Source organism: Penicillium antarcticum (assembly GCF_028974205.1).
Source record: "Penicillium antarcticum strain IBT 31339 chromosome Unknown utg000006l_segment0_segment0, whole genome shotgun sequence".
NCBI classification, from domain to species: Eukaryota; Fungi; Ascomycota; class Eurotiomycetes; order Eurotiales; family Aspergillaceae; genus Penicillium; species Penicillium antarcticum.
The window spans coordinates 1,887,615-1,910,024 of NW_026695304.1; the positions used below are offsets into that span (position 1 = coordinate 1,887,615).

General features: G+C 47.8%; 7 protein-coding genes across 7 annotated transcripts; 3 read left to right on the forward strand and 4 right to left on the reverse strand.

Annotated features, from left to right (window-relative positions):
• Positions 1–874: 874 nt before the first annotated feature.
• On the reverse strand, positions 875–3,600 carry N7508_006782 (uncharacterized protein; the record flags this gene model as incomplete). Its single annotated transcript, XM_058464848.1, has 3 exons — positions 875–1,475; positions 1,528–3,204; positions 3,254–3,600. The coding sequence occupies 3 exons, from the start codon at positions 3,598–3,600 to the stop codon at positions 875–877; spliced, it is 2,625 nt and encodes an 874-aa protein (XP_058318701.1).
• A 1,413-nt stretch (positions 3,601–5,013) lies between these two features.
• On the reverse strand, positions 5,014–6,780 carry N7508_006783 (uncharacterized protein; the record flags this gene model as incomplete). Its single annotated transcript, XM_058464849.1, has 4 exons — positions 5,014–5,642; positions 5,697–6,286; positions 6,340–6,461; positions 6,529–6,780. The coding sequence occupies 4 exons, from the start codon at positions 6,778–6,780 to the stop codon at positions 5,014–5,016; spliced, it is 1,593 nt and encodes a 530-aa protein (XP_058318702.1).
• Positions 6,781–8,096: 1,316 nt separating this feature from the next.
• Positions 8,097–10,155, reverse strand: N7508_006784 (Major facilitator superfamily domain general substrate transporter; the record flags this gene model as incomplete). The annotated part of the gene is made up of 8 exons (XM_058464850.1): positions 8,097–8,370; positions 8,427–8,673; positions 8,729–8,885; positions 8,939–9,188; positions 9,241–9,631; positions 9,688–9,815; positions 9,871–9,944; positions 10,012–10,155. The coding sequence occupies 8 exons, from the start codon at positions 10,153–10,155 to the stop codon at positions 8,097–8,099; spliced, it is 1,665 nt and encodes a 554-aa protein (XP_058318703.1).
• A 386-nt stretch (positions 10,156–10,541) lies between these two features.
• N7508_006785 (alpha/beta hydrolase) lies at positions 10,542–11,905 on the forward strand (the record flags this gene model as incomplete). The annotated part of the gene is made up of 5 exons (XM_058464851.1): positions 10,542–10,752; positions 10,826–10,951; positions 11,023–11,177; positions 11,238–11,532; positions 11,601–11,905. The coding sequence occupies 5 exons, from the start codon at positions 10,542–10,544 to the stop codon at positions 11,903–11,905; spliced, it is 1,092 nt and encodes a 363-aa protein (XP_058318704.1).
• Positions 11,906–15,719: 3,814 nt separating this feature from the next.
• On the forward strand, positions 15,720–16,723 carry N7508_006786 (uncharacterized protein; the record flags this gene model as incomplete). The annotated part of the gene is made up of 3 exons (XM_058464852.1): positions 15,720–15,770; positions 15,825–15,940; positions 16,000–16,723. The coding sequence occupies 3 exons, from the start codon at positions 15,720–15,722 to the stop codon at positions 16,721–16,723; spliced, it is 891 nt and encodes a 296-aa protein (XP_058318705.1).
• A 1,880-nt stretch (positions 16,724–18,603) lies between these two features.
• On the forward strand, positions 18,604–19,708 carry N7508_006787 (uncharacterized protein; the record flags this gene model as incomplete). The annotated part of the gene is made up of 3 exons (XM_058464853.1): positions 18,604–18,846; positions 18,900–19,255; positions 19,312–19,708. 3 exons carry the CDS (start codon positions 18,604–18,606, stop codon positions 19,706–19,708), a joined length of 996 nt encoding a protein of 331 aa, XP_058318706.1.
• Positions 19,709–20,173: 465 nt separating this feature from the next.
• N7508_006788 (uncharacterized protein) lies at positions 20,174–21,781 on the reverse strand (the record flags this gene model as incomplete). The annotated part of the gene is made up of 4 exons (XM_058464854.1): positions 20,174–20,879; positions 20,983–21,292; positions 21,352–21,453; positions 21,517–21,781. 4 exons carry the CDS (start codon positions 21,779–21,781, stop codon positions 20,174–20,176), a joined length of 1,383 nt encoding a protein of 460 aa, XP_058318707.1.
• Positions 21,782–22,410: the final 629 nt, after the last annotated feature.

Genomic DNA, 22,410 nt, shown 5'->3' on the forward strand with positions numbered 1-22,410 from the left:
GGCTTAAGTACGGCTGAGCGGACGGGAAGCCCTGTTCTCCACACCCTGTGGTCGTATGTGCTTGGTTAACCGTTGAAAAGAAATATATTGAGGGATCAGCAGCAGTATTCAGGTACCACAGCTGAAATTGGTCTGTCGGCCGGGCTGTCGGCCCATTGGTTAAGTTAGGCTTCATCTGCATCTAATTTTAGGCTGAAGCTCATCGTTCAAGTGACTTCTCATTCCACCCCGGATCAGCCGTGCCCTCTGATTGTTTCAGGGCCGATGCGCGCACCACGCGCGTCTTCCAATTGATAAAGTGATTGGTCTTAGCAGCTTACTAGTCTAAGGCCGGACCAGAATCTACTGGAGCCGGATTCTAAACGCCCCCATAAAAGCGACGGCAGCTGAGATAGAAAAAACGTCACCTGGCAGAGGAAATCAAGCACGGGGAGTACGTAGAGCAACAGAGGTATGTCAGATATGCCAACCGACACTGTCCCCACCAATCACAACGTACACCGTGTCACTCCATATACGAATGCCGCCAATCGGAGCAGGTTTTGCCACGAGATATGGGTAACGTGAATCAATTTTGCAGATCCGGAATATGTAGAACAAACTTTGTCTGTTTCTGTTGTCAATATTCCCAAAACATGTACATGGGTATATATTGATATGTCATGGTTGAGGTAGAACTGGCTGGCACACCCGCGACCGAACTTTCCTCCTAAAAGTTATAAACATCAATATGCAGCAGCTTATTATTATACAATTAAGCAGTTCTCGAACTGCGCGCGGCGACTTGTTTCGCCATTCTTTCAGCAATAGCCAACATGCGAAAAGGCATCAGTCGGAGAACATACACAGCGTCACTCGTTCGAGTCAAAAGAAATCAAATAATCAACCCATTGGGCGACTCTGGGTTCTCAGGATCATACTTCCAGCGGCGTCTGTTTTCCAAAATCCACCACTGAGCCACATGCGCAGCCTCATTCAGCCACTTGGCTGCAGCGACGCCAGCAGTGTTTTGCACGACGTCAACCAGAGTGACAACATCAAGGTCTTCCTGAGGAGACAGCTCAAAGGGATCTTCGACGACGTTAGTGAACCGCCACGGCGCGTCAGCCACCAGGGGCACAACCAGGCGGTACGGCTGGGCGGCGGATCGCATGGAAACCCATGTTCCTCCGGGGTTCATGGTAGAGAAATGCCATTCTTGCTTGCCGTCTTGCTCGGTAATCAGCGGACGTAGCATTGACTGGCCTTCGTACAAGGGCAGCAGGTCGTTGAGGATCTTTGTCGACTGTTCATCCATGGAGCCCGTTTCAATTAGAAGATCCAAGAGAGTGGGAAGGATTTGTGTGGAGAGGACAGGGCTGTCGACTTCGATTTGGGGCATCTTAGGGTGGGAGAAGAACAGAGGCACATGGAAACTAGCAACGTGAGGATCATGCCAGGCCGTGATACCACCGTCATTTGGAAGTGATAGACCGCTGTAATTTGGTGAGCAGACTTCTTGAATAGTGTGTGGGAGATAGAACTTACTGGTCACCGGCCATGATAAGGAGAGTCTCGTCTGCGACGCCGGCTTCTTCGAGCACCTCGAGAATCTCGGCAATCCACTGGTCTTGGTAGTGCATGGTGTTGAGATGTCTGCTTATCTTCTGATTGAGACCGGAATCCGCATCGCCCATCATTTCCTCATATTCACCGGGGATGAAATAAGGAGTGTGGGTGTTGTGGGTCAGATGACTGAGGAAGAGGCGAGTGTTGTTCTTTTTGGCATCGGCAAACAGATCACGGATGTAGTTCCTCAGGACCTTGTCCTCATGGCCATGGTGTGTTTCCTCCTCATTCTCTTCTGGAATGTACTTTCTCCCATTATCGTTGATAGACTCCCGTGTCATGATGTCTTTGTAGCCGAGATGAGGAGTGAGGCGCTCCTGCTTATCCCAGGTACCGTAGTGCGATTGCATCCACATAGTGTGCCAAGGCCAGGAAGTCCAATCATCGCCCTCAGCGGTGGTGTTCGGCTGATGGTTCAATGCTTCGAATATCTGCGGCAAGCAAGGCTGGTAGATGTCGTGCATGTACTCGAGCTGGTTTTCGACAGCCATGGGGTTGGCACCACAAACAGTGCCAGTGATACTCTTCAAAGTATAGGTGCCGGATGTGTAAGCTTTGCTTGCACTGATGCCACCATAGGGCTTAGGATGCTCTTCACCCTTACGGAATCCCGTTTCAAATCCGGTCAATCTCTCCGCAGTGGGGGTAAGGTTGGAAAGTCTGGCCATGACGTCTTCGGGGATGCTGTCATTGTTGTATGACTTATCAATGAGGTCCATCATGAAAGAGTCGGAGCGGAAAGGCCAGATGTCCTGGCGGGTACTTTCCAACTTGACGAGGATGACATGCTTAATCTTCACACTTCCATTGTGAAGGGCGTCCCGTAGAGGCTCCAAAATGTTGTTTTGGAGGTTCGGAATATGCAACGGGTCTTTCGACGGGTTATAGTGTGCATACTTGGATTCTAGGATGGTCCTGTTGAAATCAAGGTAGCGGAATGGCGACCAATCCGGGAATTTACCTGTCGACTCGTCCACGGGTAACCAGTCAAATTTTGGGAAGTGGTCCAAAGCAGAATGGTCTTTCAGCAAAGGGAAGTAGCCTGGTAATGTGGCAGCAGTGACATGGGCAGGCCGATATTTGGGACCACCAAATGGCGCGAAAGGTAGGGACTCAGAGAGGTATCTGTAAGCTGTATCCTGTGGACGAACAAGACTCAGGAGAATTACCACGGAGCTACACAAGACGACGATGGCTCGCTTCAATAGCGAATGAGTTGTCTGCACGGGCGGCACCCGGGGTGTATCCAGCAGGGCCACCGAGTCGCTGTCACTGTCCTCGTAGTCATCGATAGCGATCTCCTCGTAGACCTCTGGATCTGGCAAGGGCTTCTTGCGACGGCAGCGACTGAACGCGGCAGAGAAGACTGAAGCCCAAATCTGCAGAAGCGCATCTGTAGCACGGTATAAATACGGCGTAGCAAAGTATGCACCAACCATAATCAATCCCTCGACGAGGAATGCGACGAACAGCCCGCCCAAAACAGTCTTGGCAGACACATCCTTGTGGAATGTCTTCGATCTCCGCCAGTATATTTCCAAGCCGGTTTGGACATAAAAGGAGATATTGGCGGCGGTCATTCCAGATATACCAAGACTAAAATCAGGTTAGCAGATAGGCGAATCAGAAATGGACGATAACTTACCTGAATAATACAGCGACCACAGCTGCTATGTCCCGAGTAGTCCGCCATACAAACGACCGGGTAAGGCCGCACGCGACCAGGATCAGTATGATATCCACCAAGAAGAAGGTGGGGCTCCAGAGAAGGGAGAGAAGCGTCAGTGACTTCAGATGGACGAAGATATGGAAGCATTTGGACAACACGAGCGAAATAAAAATGACAGAGAATAAATATTTGCGTGAAGTTGCCCAAGCAATGTCAATATGCTCCTGGGGAGATCTGGCGACAGCGAAAGCGAAAAAGAGCGCTTCCCGGAGATGACCACGAAGTCTGTGGGGGAAACCCCCTAGCCGATCGGAAGATTTCATCGCGCCTGCATGTAAAGAAGCAGAGTGGCCGTTAAGTCATAGGCGTGTATACAGCGGAAGACACGTCTAGGATGGAAGACTCTATATGTGAGAGTAAGAGAAAGAAAGAGCGCCTCGCAATCTGCTAAAAATGGAATCTGGGAGACGAACGGAGCTGAACGCGCAGGGCTCTTAAGGGTCCAACGGGCGGTCGTGGTGCTTACTCCACAACCCACCACGAGGGTGTTTCAGTCAAGGATCGGCAGACGTCAAGACATGGAAGTGACAGGGTCGCCCTACAGGGCCTAAAGGAGCCTCCGGTAAGGCATTGGTGACTAAATCGTGCCTGACGCAGGTATAGCTATTCTAAGTTACGTATAAATTCCAAAGTGAACTGCATGTCCTATAGTGAAAAATTTCCAACTGGGCAACTTGTCGCGTGCCCCTAAAGGATCCGCCAAGAATGCTCCAATGTTCCTATTGGCGGCAATTCTCCAATCCCCACAGTTCCATTGGGAGCCCCAAGCGAAATCGCCGCAAATTGTTAAATGCAACCTTGTCATGATCTCTACAGTCTAATATATACTACATGCAGTATATACTACATGCAGTATATACTACATGCAATATATACTACATGCAAATGGTACCTAGATAGCACGGGAAATTATTCCGACGTGTCATAGTTCATTGCGATTAGGGTCAATGTGGTCGCGTGACTCGGTCCTTATCCGCAACACAACTCCAAGACTTTAAAGCCCTCCATACTGACCAATACCTTGCAACATTGCGATATAAATTCTAACAATGACGTGATAAGTACATACGACCACAGGGTGTGGAGAACAGGGCTTCCCGTCCGCTCAGCCGTACTTAAGCCACACGCCGGTAAGTTAGTAGTTAGGTGGGTGACCACTAGCGAATCCTTACTGTTGTATGTTTTTGGTTTTTCTTTTTTTATTTACAATTTTTCTATAGCTAACCGAAAAAGAAAAGGTTAACATGAGGCAGGTAGTTCACCGCAAATGTGTATTCCAACGGCAATCAGTCTCTTAGCCTATTTTGTATGGTTAATTTGGATTCAAAAAGATAGAGTAAGCCATGTATGGCTACTAGAGATCTCACTACGTAACGACTCGACGGCGGTCAGATTATACAGATACACCCAGGCATCATCTTTGATCCTCTTCCCATTACTAGCGTATACGCCTTCCAACCGTCAATTTGTATTATGTAGTATAATCGATCGACTCCTGAAGGATAGAAATGACTGATGATCGTCGAGAATGCCCTAGGTTGTTTACAGTTTTACATGGTGTCACTGTTGATGTTTCGCTCCCAAATTTGAAACCGGTATCAGAGCTGCTATCATATACAATAATGAGAGCAAACAACAATTTGCACTCACTTAAAAGACGGAACACAGCAAGAACTTTATCGGCCCACAGCTCCGTACCAACACAAACCCAAGATAGCGCCAATAACAATAGACACAGCTGGAGGCATCTTGAACCAGGCATTCCCCGCATAGGATATGGTAGTGACAACCACCCACCATGGCTCACTAGCAAGACTCTGTCCAGCACTATTCTGAGATGTTAAATAGCCAATCTCCCACAGCCGGTAGACAGCCGTAAACACCAAACCAATCGCGGTAGCATTGACACCTCTCAATACGTGAATGACAAACTTCTTTTTCCGCAGCACCCCCCAAAAGCTCTGAAACGCAACGGCCAGAGCGAGACCCGGCACGAAGATTCCCAGCCAGCCAAGGAATGCGCCCAAGACCGTGGAATACTGCGTGGATTGCAGGGCCATGGCGCCGAGGAAGACAGCAAAATTGAAATTCGGTCCTGGGAAGGCTTGAATGATGGCTAGTCCGATGAGGAAGTCTCGGCCAGAGACCCAACCTGGGGCGACGACATAGGAGCGCAAAAGTGGGATCACGACGGGCCCTCCACCGAATATTACCGTTCCGGCGAGATACATGCTTGTGAAGAGATCCAGCGCCAAAGGAGGAGTAGCCAGTTGGCCTTTTGTGACGAGGAGTGCGATAAAGGAGGCTTTTCGATGTTAGCCTTGCCCTTACACATTCAGTTCCGGGAATGAGACGTTACCAAAGAAAACCGTCACTATGACAAATCCAGTGCGAATTCGAATCACATAGTTCGGTGACTGGGCCACTTCAGCCTCAGCTGACTGTGCCGAGCTTGACTGTCCTGCTGTATTAACGTTAACAGGGAAACTATTCTGGGCGACACCCGAATTATGGTTCTTCCTCGAGCGTATCGTCTCATGTCTCTCTGCCTCTCCAGGCTGAATAGACTCCATCTCCACGTGGGCTGTATCTGCTACCTCCGAGTCCATGGGGCGGCTGTGCCTGTTCCGCCAAGAAGTCTTTGCCTTTTGGACTTGAGCATGTAGCCATCCATCCCAAGCAGCTATGACTAAGCCGCCGCCGAGCATCAGCACCGGAAAATACCATAGGGTGTTATAGCAGAGACCAGCGCAGGCACCAAAGATGATCAAAATGCGAGATATTTTGTCACGAATAGCCTTTTCCGCGAGTTGTACCGCAGAGACCGCGACAATACCGACGGTCGCAGCATTGAGTCCAGACAGCAAGGCGTAGACGGGCTCCGGAAGAGTACGGCTTAGATTTCCAACGCCGGCTGAAAGGGCATACATTCCTATTGCGCCGGGCAGACTATAGAACGATTAGTGGTGAGCACCACGTGTAAGGATAAACCACGGCCTTACCTCCAGATAAGGAACACCATCAGGGCCGGTAAAACTCCCGCATGGAGTAAGGTAAGGCAGAACAACATCTTCGTACTGCCCGGGCCAGGAAGACCTTGACAGATAGCGAACAGTTCTTGATACTATTGACAAAACATTAATGTGGTTCTCTTACGGAAACTCCAGTTCTGGCTGAATGATAATACATACGGTCTGCTCATCCACCCACTGCTCTTTCCCACCCTTTCCCTCGACGAATCTGCTATGCAAAATTTGGAAATGTACGGGAGGGCCTCCGAACGCGGTGAAGCCGAGGTCCCATGTACGGAGGAAAACATCGGTCAGCTGGTGGGCGAGAGGCCGTTGACTGTCATTGTGTCGTGATTGGGCGTGGGATGACCATTTACGATACAACGACTGGATGGAGCGGACGTAATGCGAGAGCGGAGCTGGAAGCAGCATGTTGCAAAACTTCTGTGTCGCGTCGTCAACAGGCGTTTCTCGGGTCGTTGTCTCAGCTATATCGATGTTTCTATCACTAGCAAGTTGAGCAAAGCCGTGTTTCATAAAGTCAATTCTGGAGCTGGAGCTTGGCATAGCTGTCATCGTCTGTTGGTGATTCGCCATGCATTCTTCTTGGCATCGCGTGCTGGATGCACATTCATTGATTGGCCGAGCTTATTACAAAGGTAGTGTTCGGGCTCTGCATCTAGTTAGGATCAAACTGCGTGCCAATAAATTGAATCGCTTATGCCCCAAGCAGTATTTGATTTTTGCCTATTACCTTTCTATCCTTCTCCTAAACAGCTTCAATGTGTTTTCTTCTCGATTGTCGACTCAGCTTGGCCTGAATATCTAGCCACAACACCCGCTCAGGCGCGTTAACTGCATAGAGCGCTGTCGTGGACTAAGTAGGGTACATGTTTAGTAGCATAGTCGGTCATATAACACAGAAGAAACAACGATTTTGATGCGGTCGGAATCTAGATGTCCTAATTCAAGCGGATGTAGCTAGCGATTAAGGTACTCTGTAGGTTGACCTAAGCATACGTATAGGTAAGATGAATGTTGCCGTGCTCGTCTATTTTGCTTACGCCTAAAAGGTCACGAGGTATGTCGAAGCGACGAATATTGCTGTTTAACCTTCACGAGCGGCATTCAAAGTAAGTTGCCGTGCGCTGCCTAGATCCAAGTTGTTCAGTACGAGTAACACAGTGGCTATCACAAGTAATGTAATACATAGATGCCGAAACATGAATTACAACTGCTTCTAGAGTGGTATAACATAAGTATTTGACCTTGAGTATGTCAGTGCTGAATTCGTGGATACTGCTTTGGATCCAGAATTATAGTAACTCCGAGTAAGCGGATTAGTAATGGTGAGCATAGCATAAATAGCAAGAATTAGCAAGTAATCAAAGACAGAGATTTCAACGCCCTTATTGGCTGAGCAATCATCAGAGGAGCTCGTGCAGATATATGTAGCCAAAGTTCTAGAAACCTGAAGACCAAGAATAACCTGGCGCAAAACGGCTACACAAGGGCGAATGAGCAACGCCTCATCGCTCACTGATCACTGAGACTAAGAGGAATTAAGTTTTATATATGCTGAATGTAATACCTATTCTAGATCTGTTTGATAGGAGCCACTAGATTTAGTGAACCCCAGTAGATCCATAACATGGAAAGGGTCCAGATAGCGGGCTTGGTTATTTGTGAAGAGCTATGTGATTCTGAAACATATATTGAGGCAAAACCTAGCAGCAACGACTCAAACATTAAGCTTCGCTGTGTTTACCATAGTTGGCAACGTGTGAAACACCCTCCCTGTTTCCCTCGACCCCTTCCACAATGTCCAGAGTCTTCGGATTAAGAGAAGCACTTTTTCTGAAACAAGCGTAAAAGAGACACCCAGCAACGAAGCCCACAATCCCTAGAGATCCATACATCCACACAAGATACGGGTCTCGGGACACCGGCGTAAGACCAATACAGATTGCTGCCGCAATTCCAATCATGAGCCAAAACAAAGCAGAGATAAAAGACCTCAGGCTGACATGTGTTATTAGTTTGGAACATCCTGTGCCAGAGAGAACTGTGGGACTCACTTCTTTGGGGCATGTGTAAAGGCAAGTTCCAAGCCAGTCACGATAACAAAAGCTTCCGAAATAGCAACGAATATATACGCGGGAGCCTGTATCCACACGTGTATGCTTTTAGTAGGCGATGTGTAAATGAAGTGCTGCAACACGCTCGCGTAGACCATAGAGAATGAAACAAGCAGAAATCCGGTAAAGATCCGACGGACTGGGCTGAAGTTGATTTTGAATTTGCGGAGCAATGGATAAAGTCCCACTAAGGATAGCATTGTAAGCAGATAGTTCGAGCCTATTATTAGAAAGAGACGCACAGTCAAGAAGCGGAATAAAAATGCACAAGGCAATTGGATCTAGGTTCTGAAGGAGATCGTTCGGTGTTCCATGCAGTGCCATTTGGCCAGCCTGTGAGATGAGGTTGTTCCATATCTGAACCCAGCAGATGAAGTAAAATGGAAGGAAAATAAACATCTAAAAAGCATCTCAGTATGGGTATGTTGTGGAAATACAGAGACTCAACCCACCCTGCAGCTTCTAAATCCTCGACGGACGTCTGCAACATACTGATCCGTGTAGCGTGCTGAGGATGCAAACGGGTACTTGTCCAAGCGACCGGCAGCTTCAAGAGACGAAGGCATTGCATCAAGGAAGTGTCTCTCCTGGCGAACTATATTGAGGACTTTGCATGCATCTATGATGGCGGATCCCTGAGGAGGGACTTTGACATATTTTTTCTGACCGGATAAGAACACAACAGCCGAGAGACATATTGCACTGAATATCATCAGGCTATGCACCTTATAAATCTTCAGTAGCCGAGACTTACATTAATGGAATCAGATATGCAAGCCAAAAAGATGCCTTAGCCTCAACATTAACCGTGACCAAGGGAGAGAGAGCACCGACGTTGACTACCCAATAGAACCACATGAAGAGTCGCTGTATGGTTAGTTCTAGGTCAACAACCACGACCTCGCCTGATTCTAGTGTCTTTAGAACCGGCTCCGCGTTCTGGTATTGTTCGGCGCACATGGGAGTCACGTTGGCTTTGATCCCACCGGTTCCCAGGCCAATGATGACCATTGCAGCAACCAAACCACCAAATCCAGCATTACTCTGAATGCCGGCCGGGGTTGCAGTAGCGACGAGGATGGTCAAACCCCCGACGTAGATCCCTAAAGAGATTGTGATGGCTTTGAATTTGCCTACATATTGATCTGAAGAACCATCAGCAACAGTTTTGCAAGACTTTTGGCCATTTTTTGGACTCTACCTGCAATGATTGCGCCAATTATTGTAGATGCGTAAGCCCAAAATTTGAAGAAGTTTCCAAGGGCTGATGCGACTGCTTGCCCTCTACCTAGTGCACCGGGGAGGTCTGACCCGGGATCATAGGGGTTACTGAATGATAAAAGGAAATCAGAAACCATTTCCGAATTGTTCAAGTTCTTCATACACCGCGAGTTTGACCCACTTAATGTAATTTTGCATTGGACCGCTGAGGCCAAAGTAAGTGAACCGCTCGCCAAGCTATTGAGTCGAGATTAGCATGCAAATGGGGGGGGCATCGGCGTGTTAAGTGGGTAAACTCAATTACCTCGACAACAAGGATCAGTAGTGCGATACGTGGAAATTTGTCAGGGATACGCCGATGTCCAGCATAGAGATCGGCTGGCCCCAGTTCAACCTTCTGCATGCCACTTGTGTGCTCTGCCCGGTCATGGAATGAGACAGAATCCATGTCGTCGGGAGCAAGTCGCGTATGGTGTCGTTGATCGACCCGAGCAAGATACTGGCTATTTACTACCCATGATAAATGTAGAGGGTATGTTTAATATAAATCATGCTCGCTTGGTAAACAGGTGACAAACCTGGGGTGGCCCCGTCCCCGCAGATAAGCCGCCCCCACCCGATGCCTATCGGAGCCCTAGATCGGAGTCGATGTGTACTTGTATGCCGCCAACCGGAGTTCTGCAGGATATCCGAGGTGTATCGAGGGGTGAAAAGCCTTTGTTGATAATGGCATATCTTGATAGAGGGCTTTTCAAGGTTGTTTACCCTTTTCTTTTTGACATTCTGCCATCTCAATTGTCTTTTACAGGTACCCAGTTGCTCTACCAGATCACAATGTCGACTACGCAGACAGCAATTGTGATAGAAGAGGGCAGTCAGAAGTCACGGCTGTCTATCCCGAAAAGACTCCTTGGTGATGTAGACCCCGAATGGGTCAATCTATGGGAAAGACATGGTAGCTCTATGGTGAAGGCCGACGAGCTATCCCTTGAGGAATTTCGGAAAGATCCCGCTGCTTATAGCTTCACATTCCCAACATGCTCTGGTGTGTCTAAATTCGAAGATTTTGCCTCTAAAGCCAGCCATCCATTGAGAACTCAAGACTCACTGTAACACAGGACCCCCCGTTTTTCACATCGAGGACATAGAGATCCCTGTTTCCAGACCCGCTGGAAATATTGTGATCAGAGTCTACACACCTGAAGGACCAGGGCCATTTCCTGTTCATCTGAACTTTCATGGAGGTATGTGTGGTCATCAAGTAGAAAACCCAGTTGCCATTGTTGACCTCTTGACAATGTATTTCTGGATTTAGGCGGGTGGGTTCTTGGAAATCTAAATTCCGAGGCAACATGGTGCCGAAAAATGTGCAATAAAGCTCAAATCAAAGTTGTCGATGTCGACTACCGCCTCGCTCCCGAGTTTCCGTATCCCACTAGCATATACGACTCGTGGGATGCTGTGAATTGGGTAATTAAGATGCTCGAGCCCTTTCTACCATATTTTTGCTGAAAACGAATGCGAGTACAGACAATCGCAAACGTCCCGCGACTTAACATTGATCCAATGAGTGTCTCCATCGGTGGCCTGTCGGCGGGGGGTCAAATGACAGCTGTATTAGGCCATTTTGCCCGTGATGCAGGCATTGACCTGAAGCTGCAGCTGATCATTGTTCCAGCAACAGATATGCGCTACTGTCTAAGAAAGCGGGAGTTGAACGAGACAACTTGTCCCTATGAAAGTGTCTTACTATATCATGACGTACCTTGGGGGCCCTTGGGGAGAGAGCAATGGTTTCTAAAGTATTGGCTGGGCGATGATGACGGTAAAACTTCTCGTTCTCGTTTTCCTTTTAATGCGAGTACCTGAGTCGGTATACTGATAGCCAGTCAGATTTACAAGAGAAGATATTGACAAAGGAGTGGATCTGCACACCCGTTCTGGCTCCTTCATTCAAAAACCTTGGGAGGGCGCACATTATCACGGCCGAGTTTGATCTTGAACGGGATGAAGGTGAATTTTATGGGTTTCTTATGCAAAACGCTGGGAACCATGTCACAATGAAGAGATACCCCGGAATGCCCCATGCGTTCGCGCATTACAATCACCCAAAAAGAGGACTTTCGCAAAGCTTTGTACATATCGAGGATACAAGTCGACTCCTTCGGGAGGTGCATTTTAGAAAAGGTGGACAATAAACTGAGATACATTATGAATAGATGAAATCAATAAGTGGTAAAATCGTTCCATTGGGAACTAATATCATACTCGTGGCATAAAGAAGCATCCGCAACATCGAGTGAATCCCTGTTGTCAAGTCAATGCAGACCAACGGAGCTGGAAAGAGCGCTCGAAATGAATTACCATTATCTCCATTTAACTATCTGCAGCGCTATTCTCAGACCATTCCTCCAGCCAACGATCGAAATATCAACTGATGCAAGGCATCTGATGGCGCGTGAGCAGGCCCGTACCCGAGCAGAAATATGCTTCTCCACAGCGGTTGATTTCATTCATGATTTAAAACCCGAGGACGTTGAGACTGTATGGCCAGCTTGGAGTGCGTCCGCATGCTCATCGATCTGTTTTCAGATGCTCGAAATGGCCGCGAGCTCCGTTGATCGCAAAGAAGCAGATAAATGGGTGGCTTGTCTCCGTGAAGTACGTCGAAATATGCGCCTAAAAGCTGATTTTTTACCTTGCCTTCATCTCGGCCTTCTGCGGATCGACTCCATATTTTGGAAAAGGGTGGACAATGTGCTGCATATGGATGAGCATGTTCAGGAAGCGTTTGCATCGTGTTGAATATTGGTTGATCTCTTGACATAACGGGTATGGTCAAACGACCCCTCGCCCACTACCACTGAATTAACTTCTTATATCCATACCACATATGATTACACAGAACTCCATTGAATATGCTAAATCGTTAGAAGTTCAGATCTTTGGCCAGAACCAAGATATCTACACGGGCCGGTTGGGCTACTCTCACTTCATCCCAGCACCAGAAGCCGTCAGACTTCCATTTCCTTCGGGGTTTCTTGTTTTTCATCCGAGGATTTATTTAAAGCCACGGAAATGTAAGCCATTTGAAGATGTATTCCATGAGCGCAAGAACTATCAATACTATACAAACTTGCTCTGCAGTTGTAGTCAAAATACTCCCACGCCTGATTAACCAACAAAATATACATGATACAACTTGAATCAACCTCGTCTATGAGCAAGCCGCTTGTGGGCTCGAAGCTTATCCTCGCGCCCAAGTCCAAATGTCTTTTTGCAGTGTGAACACTTCAGTGCCTTCGGTGAGACGTGGGTTGATTTGATGTGTCGCCAGAGGCATGCCTCACGAGAAAACCCTCCGGAGTATGTACAGCCCTTCCAGCCACAATTGATCAGAGAGCGCATCGCACTAAGACAAAATTAGAGATTAGGGTTGAAAAGAATGCGAGAAGTGCTGTAGGAACGTACTCAGATCTTGGTGTTTGGATTTCATCTTCGGAAACACTGTGTGTTCCGAAAGCATGGCTATCGCCGAAGAATTCGGGGAGTGCGTTGTGAAAAGGAGGATTCAGAGGCTTTCGCTCAATTCTTCCAGACGTTTCGTGAAATTGATTGCTTGCGTCCGTCTGACAGGACCAAGTTGAGCTGGCATGAGACTCTGGCGACATGTCTTGTGAGATAAGCGGGGACGATGTTGTGCTGTATGTCTTTGTTGCTTCTGAAGAAGGTTGTAGAGTCGGAACGCATTGAGAATTGGCAAAGAGCTCAGTTGTGGGCATGCATATGTATGATGTGGGTGTCCAAGGATATGGCGAGTAATAAGCCATCCAGTCTATGTCCTTGGTCTGAGGATCAAAGTGCTCGGAGTCCCTGTAAGAAGTGCAATATGATGCCATTGTGGAGATATTGTGTGTAAAAAAGATGATATGTGCTGCTTTGAAGAATTAAGTTTCGGAAGTGAGATAGTTCTTGAGAGTAATGATGTTTTGGATACACGCGGGCCCGAAAATATATGTAGCGCTCATGCCACGAGCCTTTGCCCACCGTTAGGGGCCATGCATCACGTTGACTGTCTTCATTCGACTTGTGCGGGACTAGTACACGACAGAATGAGGTTAGACGTAACGGGCGGAAATTACAGGCGCGTCGACTGTCGATTGTTACCTTGGATCTTCGCTGTGGAGGGATTTACATGCTCCCAACATGGACAAACTATACTTTGCCGATCTTTTGGCGCGATCTAGAGACCAGATACCAAAGATACCAAAGCTCGGCTTTGAAAGTACTGTTTCCCTTTTCGGGTATAGTTGCCTTTCAAACGCTATGGACAGCTCGGTCTTTTAAGATAACCCAGTCACAGGACCCGAAAGCAGGGACCAGCAAGGGTACTGCATGTCAGATCTATCTTAGCGAAGAACGTGCATTTGCAATGCAAGATACTCCTTCGTATGAGACTTGTCACATTACCCCTCCCCAATTGATTTGTTTGCTCACAGTGAAGCCCTGTTGGAAGCAGCTGGTGTGTACACTTTGCCTTGCAGTCCATTGTCACTGGAGTATCTTTGAAAAGGGGCTTGGAAGGCCGTAGCTGAGGCCCTCAGGATATCCCGGAGATATTCCGCCCACTGCGGCAGGCAACCTGTGTCATGCAACAGTGCATACGAGAAGGTGCAGGTTAGTTATATTAAGGCATGCAGGCTTTCTAGAACGTTGCCCAATATGGAACACTTCCAAATACGGAAGTCATCCAAATGTGGACTAGCGTGTCTCGGCATGCCTTTTTTCAATCGACGGCTGACCGAAGGCTTGTATAAACGTGCTGATCGCAGGGTTAATCTATTGAACCATGTCCTTTCCAAGATCAACTCTCAATTGCCGAATATTTAGGTTCACCTGACCCATTTGCCATGCGGCTGACAGGACTAGTCCAATTAAGTAAATGGTCATCCTTTAATGTTTCACTAATGGCTTCCAAATTGCATATCCGACGTCTCTCTTTACCTCCCAGACCAGCCTGCCTACCTAATTTTGTCACATCCTACATTCGTAGCACTGTGGAAAACTCATGATAACATGCACACACATCGCATAAATCATCTGCCGAAGGCGGTGACTCTATACTCACTAGTTCCGACCTACGCGAAAATACCAGCCCAACACAAACCGGGGGACCGAGCGGGGTTTCAGGGGAAAGGATTTCGAGGCAACCCAGTCATCTCACCACTGCACCAATATTGTCCATCGATTTATGGCGTCCACTCAATCCAGTACCCAGTCGAACCGGGTCCCACACCCCAAACCAGCCAAGAATTTACCCGTTCGGCAGCGAGAATTCCTGTGGGTGGATTACCAGGATGATCGATCGAAGGGCCGCGAACTACTTCGGTCTAAACAGGCTTTTGTAAGGACGCGACATCATCGATTACGGAGAGAAAAGCAGCAGCAAGGCACCCCCGGACAGTTCCCCACGGGGCATTGTCCACCGCCTCATACCAATGCCTCAACCCGCCGTGTTTCAAGCGATAACAGTGATTCCACCAGTGATTCTGATGGCAGTCCAGAGCGATTGCCGGTAACAGTCCGGTGTCTCGAAGCCGGGGTGCTTGATGGGGGCCCTGGTCTGGCTTTTAGCCCAAACCATAATCCGAATATTTACTTCCATCATTGTGAGTCCATATCGGGCATGGTGTCGGATTTCCTATTCTAACCTACATATCCGTCATATCTGGGGGTAGAATGCGGCTAATACATCAATCAGACCGAATGCATAGCGCAAGGGCCTGTTTCCCTCTCTGCTCCAGTGATGTCACAGTCTGGTTTTGGCAGAGAGCAGTCCAAGATCCCACATTGATGCTAATAAAGTTGTCAATTAGTGCGTCGCATCGAGCTGCGATTTTAACGGCATCTGGTGCTTCGATGGCAACTGTGCAGAAGCCAACGCATGACGCGATTCGCCTTCGTGTTGGAACGATCAAATCACTCCAATGCATATTGCGGGATACAGCCACCATGTACTCCGAACAAACAATTTTTATTATTTCTCACATAATTGTTTCAGAGGTAAGAGTTCTTCCTGTTCTCATCATGGGGGGTTGCTCACCGGTCTCGTTATAGGCTTTGGAGGCCAACATAGAGGCTGTCGACACGCATATGAACGGCATGAAAAAGATAATCGACGCCGTAGGCGGGATGGATATGCTTGAACATGGAACGCTTGCAATGCTCTATAGGTAAGAGACAACACTACAACGTTCATGACCTCCACTTATTCGTTTTTCTCTCGGTGCAGCTGCCAATATTTGCGAGGCATTATGAGCAACTCTATGCCAGTACTCGACATGTGCGCGAAATTCCAAAGCCGAGTCCTTAGAGAATCTGCCTTCTTCAGGTCCAAGAACCGATTTACGGAAAGCTCCTCTCTTGGTACTCGCTTCTTCACCGCTTCTTGGTCTAGGGACATCCAGCCTACGTTCAAGTCAATAATATCCTCATACCAGCAACTTATTTCTTACTATGAAAGCTTTGCCAATGTGGATGTCGAACCAATGTCGGTCGAGAACGACTGCTTACTGTTTCTCGGTTACCGATTAATATCTCTACCATATGAGGTCTCACTCACTCCCTTCGAAGAGACCTTGCGACTCAGCATCATGACCTACAACAGTGTCCGAATTTGGGCATTGTATGGAATACCCTGCCTGGAACGTCTCGTAGACATGCTGCGAATAAGCCTGTTTACGAGTCTCTCCGCTCTTCAGAGTACCGCGCCTGACTTGCTCTTCTGGATATTTTTCGTTGGGAGTCTTGCGTCAAAGTCAATGAAGCATCATTCATGGTTTGTTGCACATCTCACCGATGTTGCAGACCAATTGTCATTACAAAAATGGGATCGTGCTGTCGGGCTGTTGGAGAAATTCTTCTTTGTATGTCGGCCTAGTGATGAGCCGGCGAAGGATTTATGGCAGTCTACCTTCCGACCGGACCTTGTGATTGTCCAGGAGAACCGGAAATAATGATTTTGTGAAAGAATTGCCTGTATATATGATACCAAATGACGTTATATCCAAATGTCACTGTTTACGCTTTTTGTCGCTGTTAAGATTACCTGGCAATTCTTCCTACTTACAGTAGTACCCGGGTTGGCTCTGAGTCAATCTGCACAATAAGTGTATTCTCAATGTTGTCTGTCCATTTCCCCTCTGAGGAAAGGAACTGTTGTTTACGCTGTATGTAAAACACGTCTTCTGGGTATTCCGGGTGACTGGTGAGGTTGCCGAGATAGCTGCGATTGCAGATTATTTGTTCATCGTCATCAGACAGGTGGAACAGAGTTCCGCGACCGTGGCGGTCCTGGTGTAGCTCAAAGCCGCTGCCATTGTACTGAATGGCAAGAAAGTGGCCTGTGACTATGAAGCGGAATGGTCGTCTGAAATCCGTTGTACAACAGTCACAGCGAAGCCGACTGCAAAAAGTGCGCCAGCAGCAGTTCCAGAATGGTGGTATTGCTCTCCCTTTCATATTAGGTTGGTCGAATCAATGGCCAATGTAGGGTCAAGGCTTCTTGAAGCTCACAAGTCTTATTTGGTAGAGCATCATAGCTTCTTGCATACCTTAGTATATGCTTTCAAGTAGCTAGGTATAATCTTCTCCCATAAGTCAGTCCTGTCAAGGTATGCCTTCTCTTTCACGCAATTTTGTTCCGTAACCAACGACGTTAATTAAACACTTTTCGCCATGATAACTGGTATAAGCTTGCTGTTGAGACAAAGTGCTAAATAATTTGAGTGTTCTCGGGTCGTGACAGAGATGTTGTTGTCGTAGCTCGCTGCCGTACTCTCTCTTTGTCACCTTCACGACATCATCTGCCAGGCTCTCGATTGTCTTTGTGTATTGCGGTAGTCCCATATCTTCCATCTTCAATGCATCCATATAGCACACAAGATATATTTTATTCCTCAGCTCACCGCGCTAGGAAGGTTATTTGTCTCCGTTGTGTGCTGTCACGTGGCAAAGATGGCAGCCTAGAAGCGCGGACTCGGGTATAATTGTGGGCTGAAGACGTAGATAAGCACTAAGGTCCGGAGGCGCTCAGGAGATCAAAACCATTCCGTAAGCACAAGGGTTTCTCATCATCTTGAAAGAGCTTCACAGACCGCTGGTGTTGACACTTAGTTTACCGGTATCCACTCCTTATTGAGATATTGAGATATTCTCATTCACAGTACAAAGCACATCTCTCAATTGAGTCTACATCGAGGAGCTCGAGGAGGTAACTTCAACGCGTGGTGGAAGACTTAGGAGGTCATCGTCAAAGAAGCTTCCAATTTCAGGCTCATGTGATCAGGCGGACAGAATGAATGGACTGTGGGGGCTATCCAGGCTAGCCCCCCCCAGTAAGTCAAACAAAACTCCTCAAATGTCATCACTATTGCATCTGGCAATCATACTAAAATCAGAGCCAACGGGGCCGGGCCGGCTGGCCTGGGCGGGGACTTCCAAAAAGGGAAAGCAATATATGATTGGCCAAATGTAGATAAGTGGGCCTTCTATCAGACATTATGGCTTTTGATTGGTAGAATCTGGATCCACAATTATCTCTCAGCCTTGGGCTAATCCGAAAGAAGACGCTAATATCAGATTGGTCAGGTGTATATAGAAAGGTCCAGGGTTGGGTGGTATAGCCCCGAGAGAACATATAAAGTAGGAGGCCGTCCGGCGAAAAAATATGTTTATACATTCTGCTTCTTATATCGTGTCATCAAGAATCACGCTTTCCGCCTATTTCCAGCTGTTCCATTCCATACAACAAATTCCGTTTTCCCTACCCACACCACCCAAACAATCTTTATATAGCTAGACCTTAGCTAGTATACACGTCAGATCCCTTTGCAAGATGGTGATGCTTCGTTTGACCGCCGAGCAATATCGGACGCTGCCGATTTTGGTAGACGAGGATACGTGCATCGGCAAAACCTATGTTATCACCGGTGGCAACTCTGGCCTAGGCCTTGAAACGGGACGACACTTAGTCGCAGCGTCAGCTGAATGCGTCGTGCTGGCCGTGCGGAACCTTCAGGCTGGAGAAGCTGCCAAGAACGACATTGAGAAGACAACAGGCCGCAAGGGAGTGGTTCAGGTATGTCTGCTGCAGGTGTTTGAAGACTATCGTCAATATTGACAATTATAAAGATACGGCATATAGACATGTCAACCTGGGGGTCTGTCCAGAGCTTCACAAAGAAGTTAGCAGAGGAATTTGACAGAATTGACGGCTTCATCTGCAACGCCGGGATCATGATCGACGCGTGGTCGCAGTCCGAGGGTATGGAGACGAGCATATTCGTCAATGTTATCAATACTCTGTTCCTCGGCGTTCTCATGATGCCCAAGCTCGAGGAGTGTGCCAGGAAGTTCAACATCAAGCCTACCCTCATCTTCATCCTCAGTGTTCTTGGGTACACTGTCAAGAGCGAGATTGACAAGAGCCGCAACGGTGCCATCTTTGATGGGCTAAACGACCAGAAGCGGGCAAATATGGACTCAAGGTGAGACTTACAGTTTCATCCCATTCTTTGGAAATGCAATTAATGTATGGTCGTAGATATGCTCTTAGTAAGCTGGTCGAAGAGTGCGCCGTACGGCAGTTTGCAGCCCTCTGCCCTGTCGAACGCACGGGCGTCGTCATCACCATGGTCGCTCCAGGTCTCTGCACCACCGGTCTCGGCCGCGATGCCCGAACCTTCACCAGGATCATGCACGAGGCGCTCCGGACCACGATGGCCCGAACTGCAGAGGTGGGCAGCCGCACATATCTACATGGGCTGGTGGTGAGCGAAGAGGGCCACGGTAAGCTGCTTTCTGGCTGCAAGATCAAGGAGTGCTGGGTTCCCACGTGGCTCACCAACAAGGAGGGTCAGCAGCTACAGAAGAGCATCTGGGATGAGCTCGTTTCTATGCTAGAATCTGTGCAGCCTGGCTGCGTCTCACAGCTCAAGTAGTTTTTTTGAATTGCGTCGTTCTTTTCGAGACCAAGATCTAATCGAGAGCGGCAGCTTTCGAAATGCCTTTCCTTTTAGACAGCCATTTCACTCAGTTCCAGAATCTGGATTTTCAATCCCATTTTTTGACTTCATTAAATCCCCTTTACGGCCTTGACGCCACCACAAGACAAGGCTGTAGTACGGACGTACTGCAATGCATCTTGGCATGTGAAGAAGACTTGCCAAGCATAGAGCACTGGAGAATGGCAAGGTAATGCAAGCTTACATTGGCTTCTAGTGCACTCAGAAGAGACATCCTTATATCAAACCGTGCAACTCTTCCGAGTCCTACCACAAGGCTCAATATGCAGGCACCTAATGAGACCCACCGTAACTTTAATGAGTGGCTGAAATGATAAGATGCAGTATTCTCATGATACCCGGTATTATGATCAATTGTTGTCCAATTCCATGACAATTAAATTATCGTGATAGAGTATCCTGTAAATTCTCTCTGCTCCCCAATCGTACATCCTCCCATAGACGACAGCCTGGGGCTTCGTGCAAAGTGAATATCCAAGGAAACTGACTTAGCTGCTGCTGGATGGCTGTCCAATTTTTCAAGCCTAGCCTTGTGCAACTGTCGACAATTAAAGGTGATATCCAGTGATGGTCCTTTAAGCTTAACCCCGATATCCCGCTTATGAAAAGAATCCATAACATCAGGGGTAAATTATAATCCGTATGCCATGATGCCGTGACGCAAAGGTCTTGCAGAGCGCTACCCAGACGATCAGAAAGAAGGGGGAAGCTAGGCCCAGCGCGGTTGAACTCAGGTAACAAAGTCGTCATAAATGATAGCATTGCAAGGTACGTCACATGTTCACAGAGTCCCCCGGTTTTGGTAGAGGCTTCCATTGGAGACGAGCCATCAACAAGGCGATACAAGAGCGAGAGAAGTGTCTCTGTATAGTCTAGAGGGTCAAGTTTTGGTTCTGGCCTTTTCTCTGTTGCGTTAAGCAGCTTTGAGAAGCTGAGCAGATCTAGCATGATGGGTGGCATCCAAGGGGTAACTCCGGGAAAATGCGCACTGCTAGCATCGGGATCGCATAGGACCGAGTGAATCGGCACTTCATTGCCGTGAAATAAGGTGGGTGTGCCATTCTGGATTGCTAATTCAATATCGAGCCTAAAAGTAGTTAGATGAGAATTATAGACTGTTATTCCGAATCACACAATGCCAAAACGAGGCGAAATGAAGGTAAGCCGCGAAATCAAGACCTTTCACATACCTCAGCGGCTTCATTGCCAGTACACGATTTTCTTTCATTAGCTCTACGATCCCACCCCGCAGCTGAATCATGCGATAGAGCCCTTGGAGATGTACCATTCCGATTGTCGGCTGGTGATGTACTTGCTGGTATATTGCGAGACTAACCACAGCAGCTATGGCACTGTCGGAAACGGGGAAGGGACCCGAAAGTTTAATGTTGACCAAAGCGTACGCCTTGGAGATATGGTGAAGATTTTTAGGCGATATTGCTGGCTTCCGCTGAAAGAAGTCAACATAAGACGCCGATATAGCTAGAGTAGTGTGGAAATCTGCATTACTATCGGTCAGTAATGCTTTTTTTAAACCAAGTGATGATACTTTTACTTACAGGCTTCATCTGCGAGAATGCAATTAACCCAAATCGATTTTACAATGTCGAACTTGGTACAGAACTGCGGCGGAAATAGCGCATCACTAATCTCGAAGAACCCTAGTTCCAACGTCAGACAAAAAGGTGGCGCGGATGACTAGCCAAGCGATGAAGGGAGCATACATCGATGCATAAGCCCCATGGACTGAGAGTCGAGCTCTTGAGGGAACGAAGTGGCACATAGGTCGCTCCAGAGCACCTGCCGCGGGATTGCGTATCCAAATCGTGGAGCACACAAGATCGAATTGAGCTCTGCAAAGTTCCTTTGCTTCTTGGTGGATCGGCGCTGCTTGCCCGTGTTCTTCCCTCGCATGACGTGGGAGCGGATGATGCGCCTGTCAGAGCGGCCTATCCTGCTAAGGCTCTGATCAATGAACTGCAGTTCCATGGCGACGGTAATGATTGAATGTTATTCTCGTTGCAGTTCAAGCTACGCAGTAGGCATCTTTTTCTCAACTTTCGGGCTTTCGCGGCCCCAGCGGCGCAGATGACACGAGTGTAAGCCAACAACGATGGGATGAAAGGGGTGTCCGTGCACTTTCCTATCCAATCGTCTGTGACTCAGCAGTGTACAATACCTTGGCGTAAACAGTTGACTGAAGCCCTCCAGGCAATTATACATGGCCAGCCTGGAAATGGGTTGAATCGCCTGTTCAGACTTGTTGTTTTCAAGTTTCCGGAAATTATGCCTCAACCAGTCTGCGGTTGGGGTGATTACAAAGTAAAGATTCCGAAATGTTTTTTTCAATATCTGGATAGAATATTTTGCTAGATATAGCATTCGGGCCCGTTCCTGCTCGTAGTCTATTCGCCCATACTTTGAAAGACTGCACATACATTGATCGTGTTGGCTGGAGGGACCCTGTTGTTTCCTCCAATAGAGAGTAGCGCGCAAGAGGGTAGCTCGGCAGACCTTTCTGCAAGACAGGCAAATCTGTGGTGGAGCTTTTATACTGCATCCGTTGACTATCAACAGCATAAATTCATGAATTCATATATGTAAATCTTGTCACATAT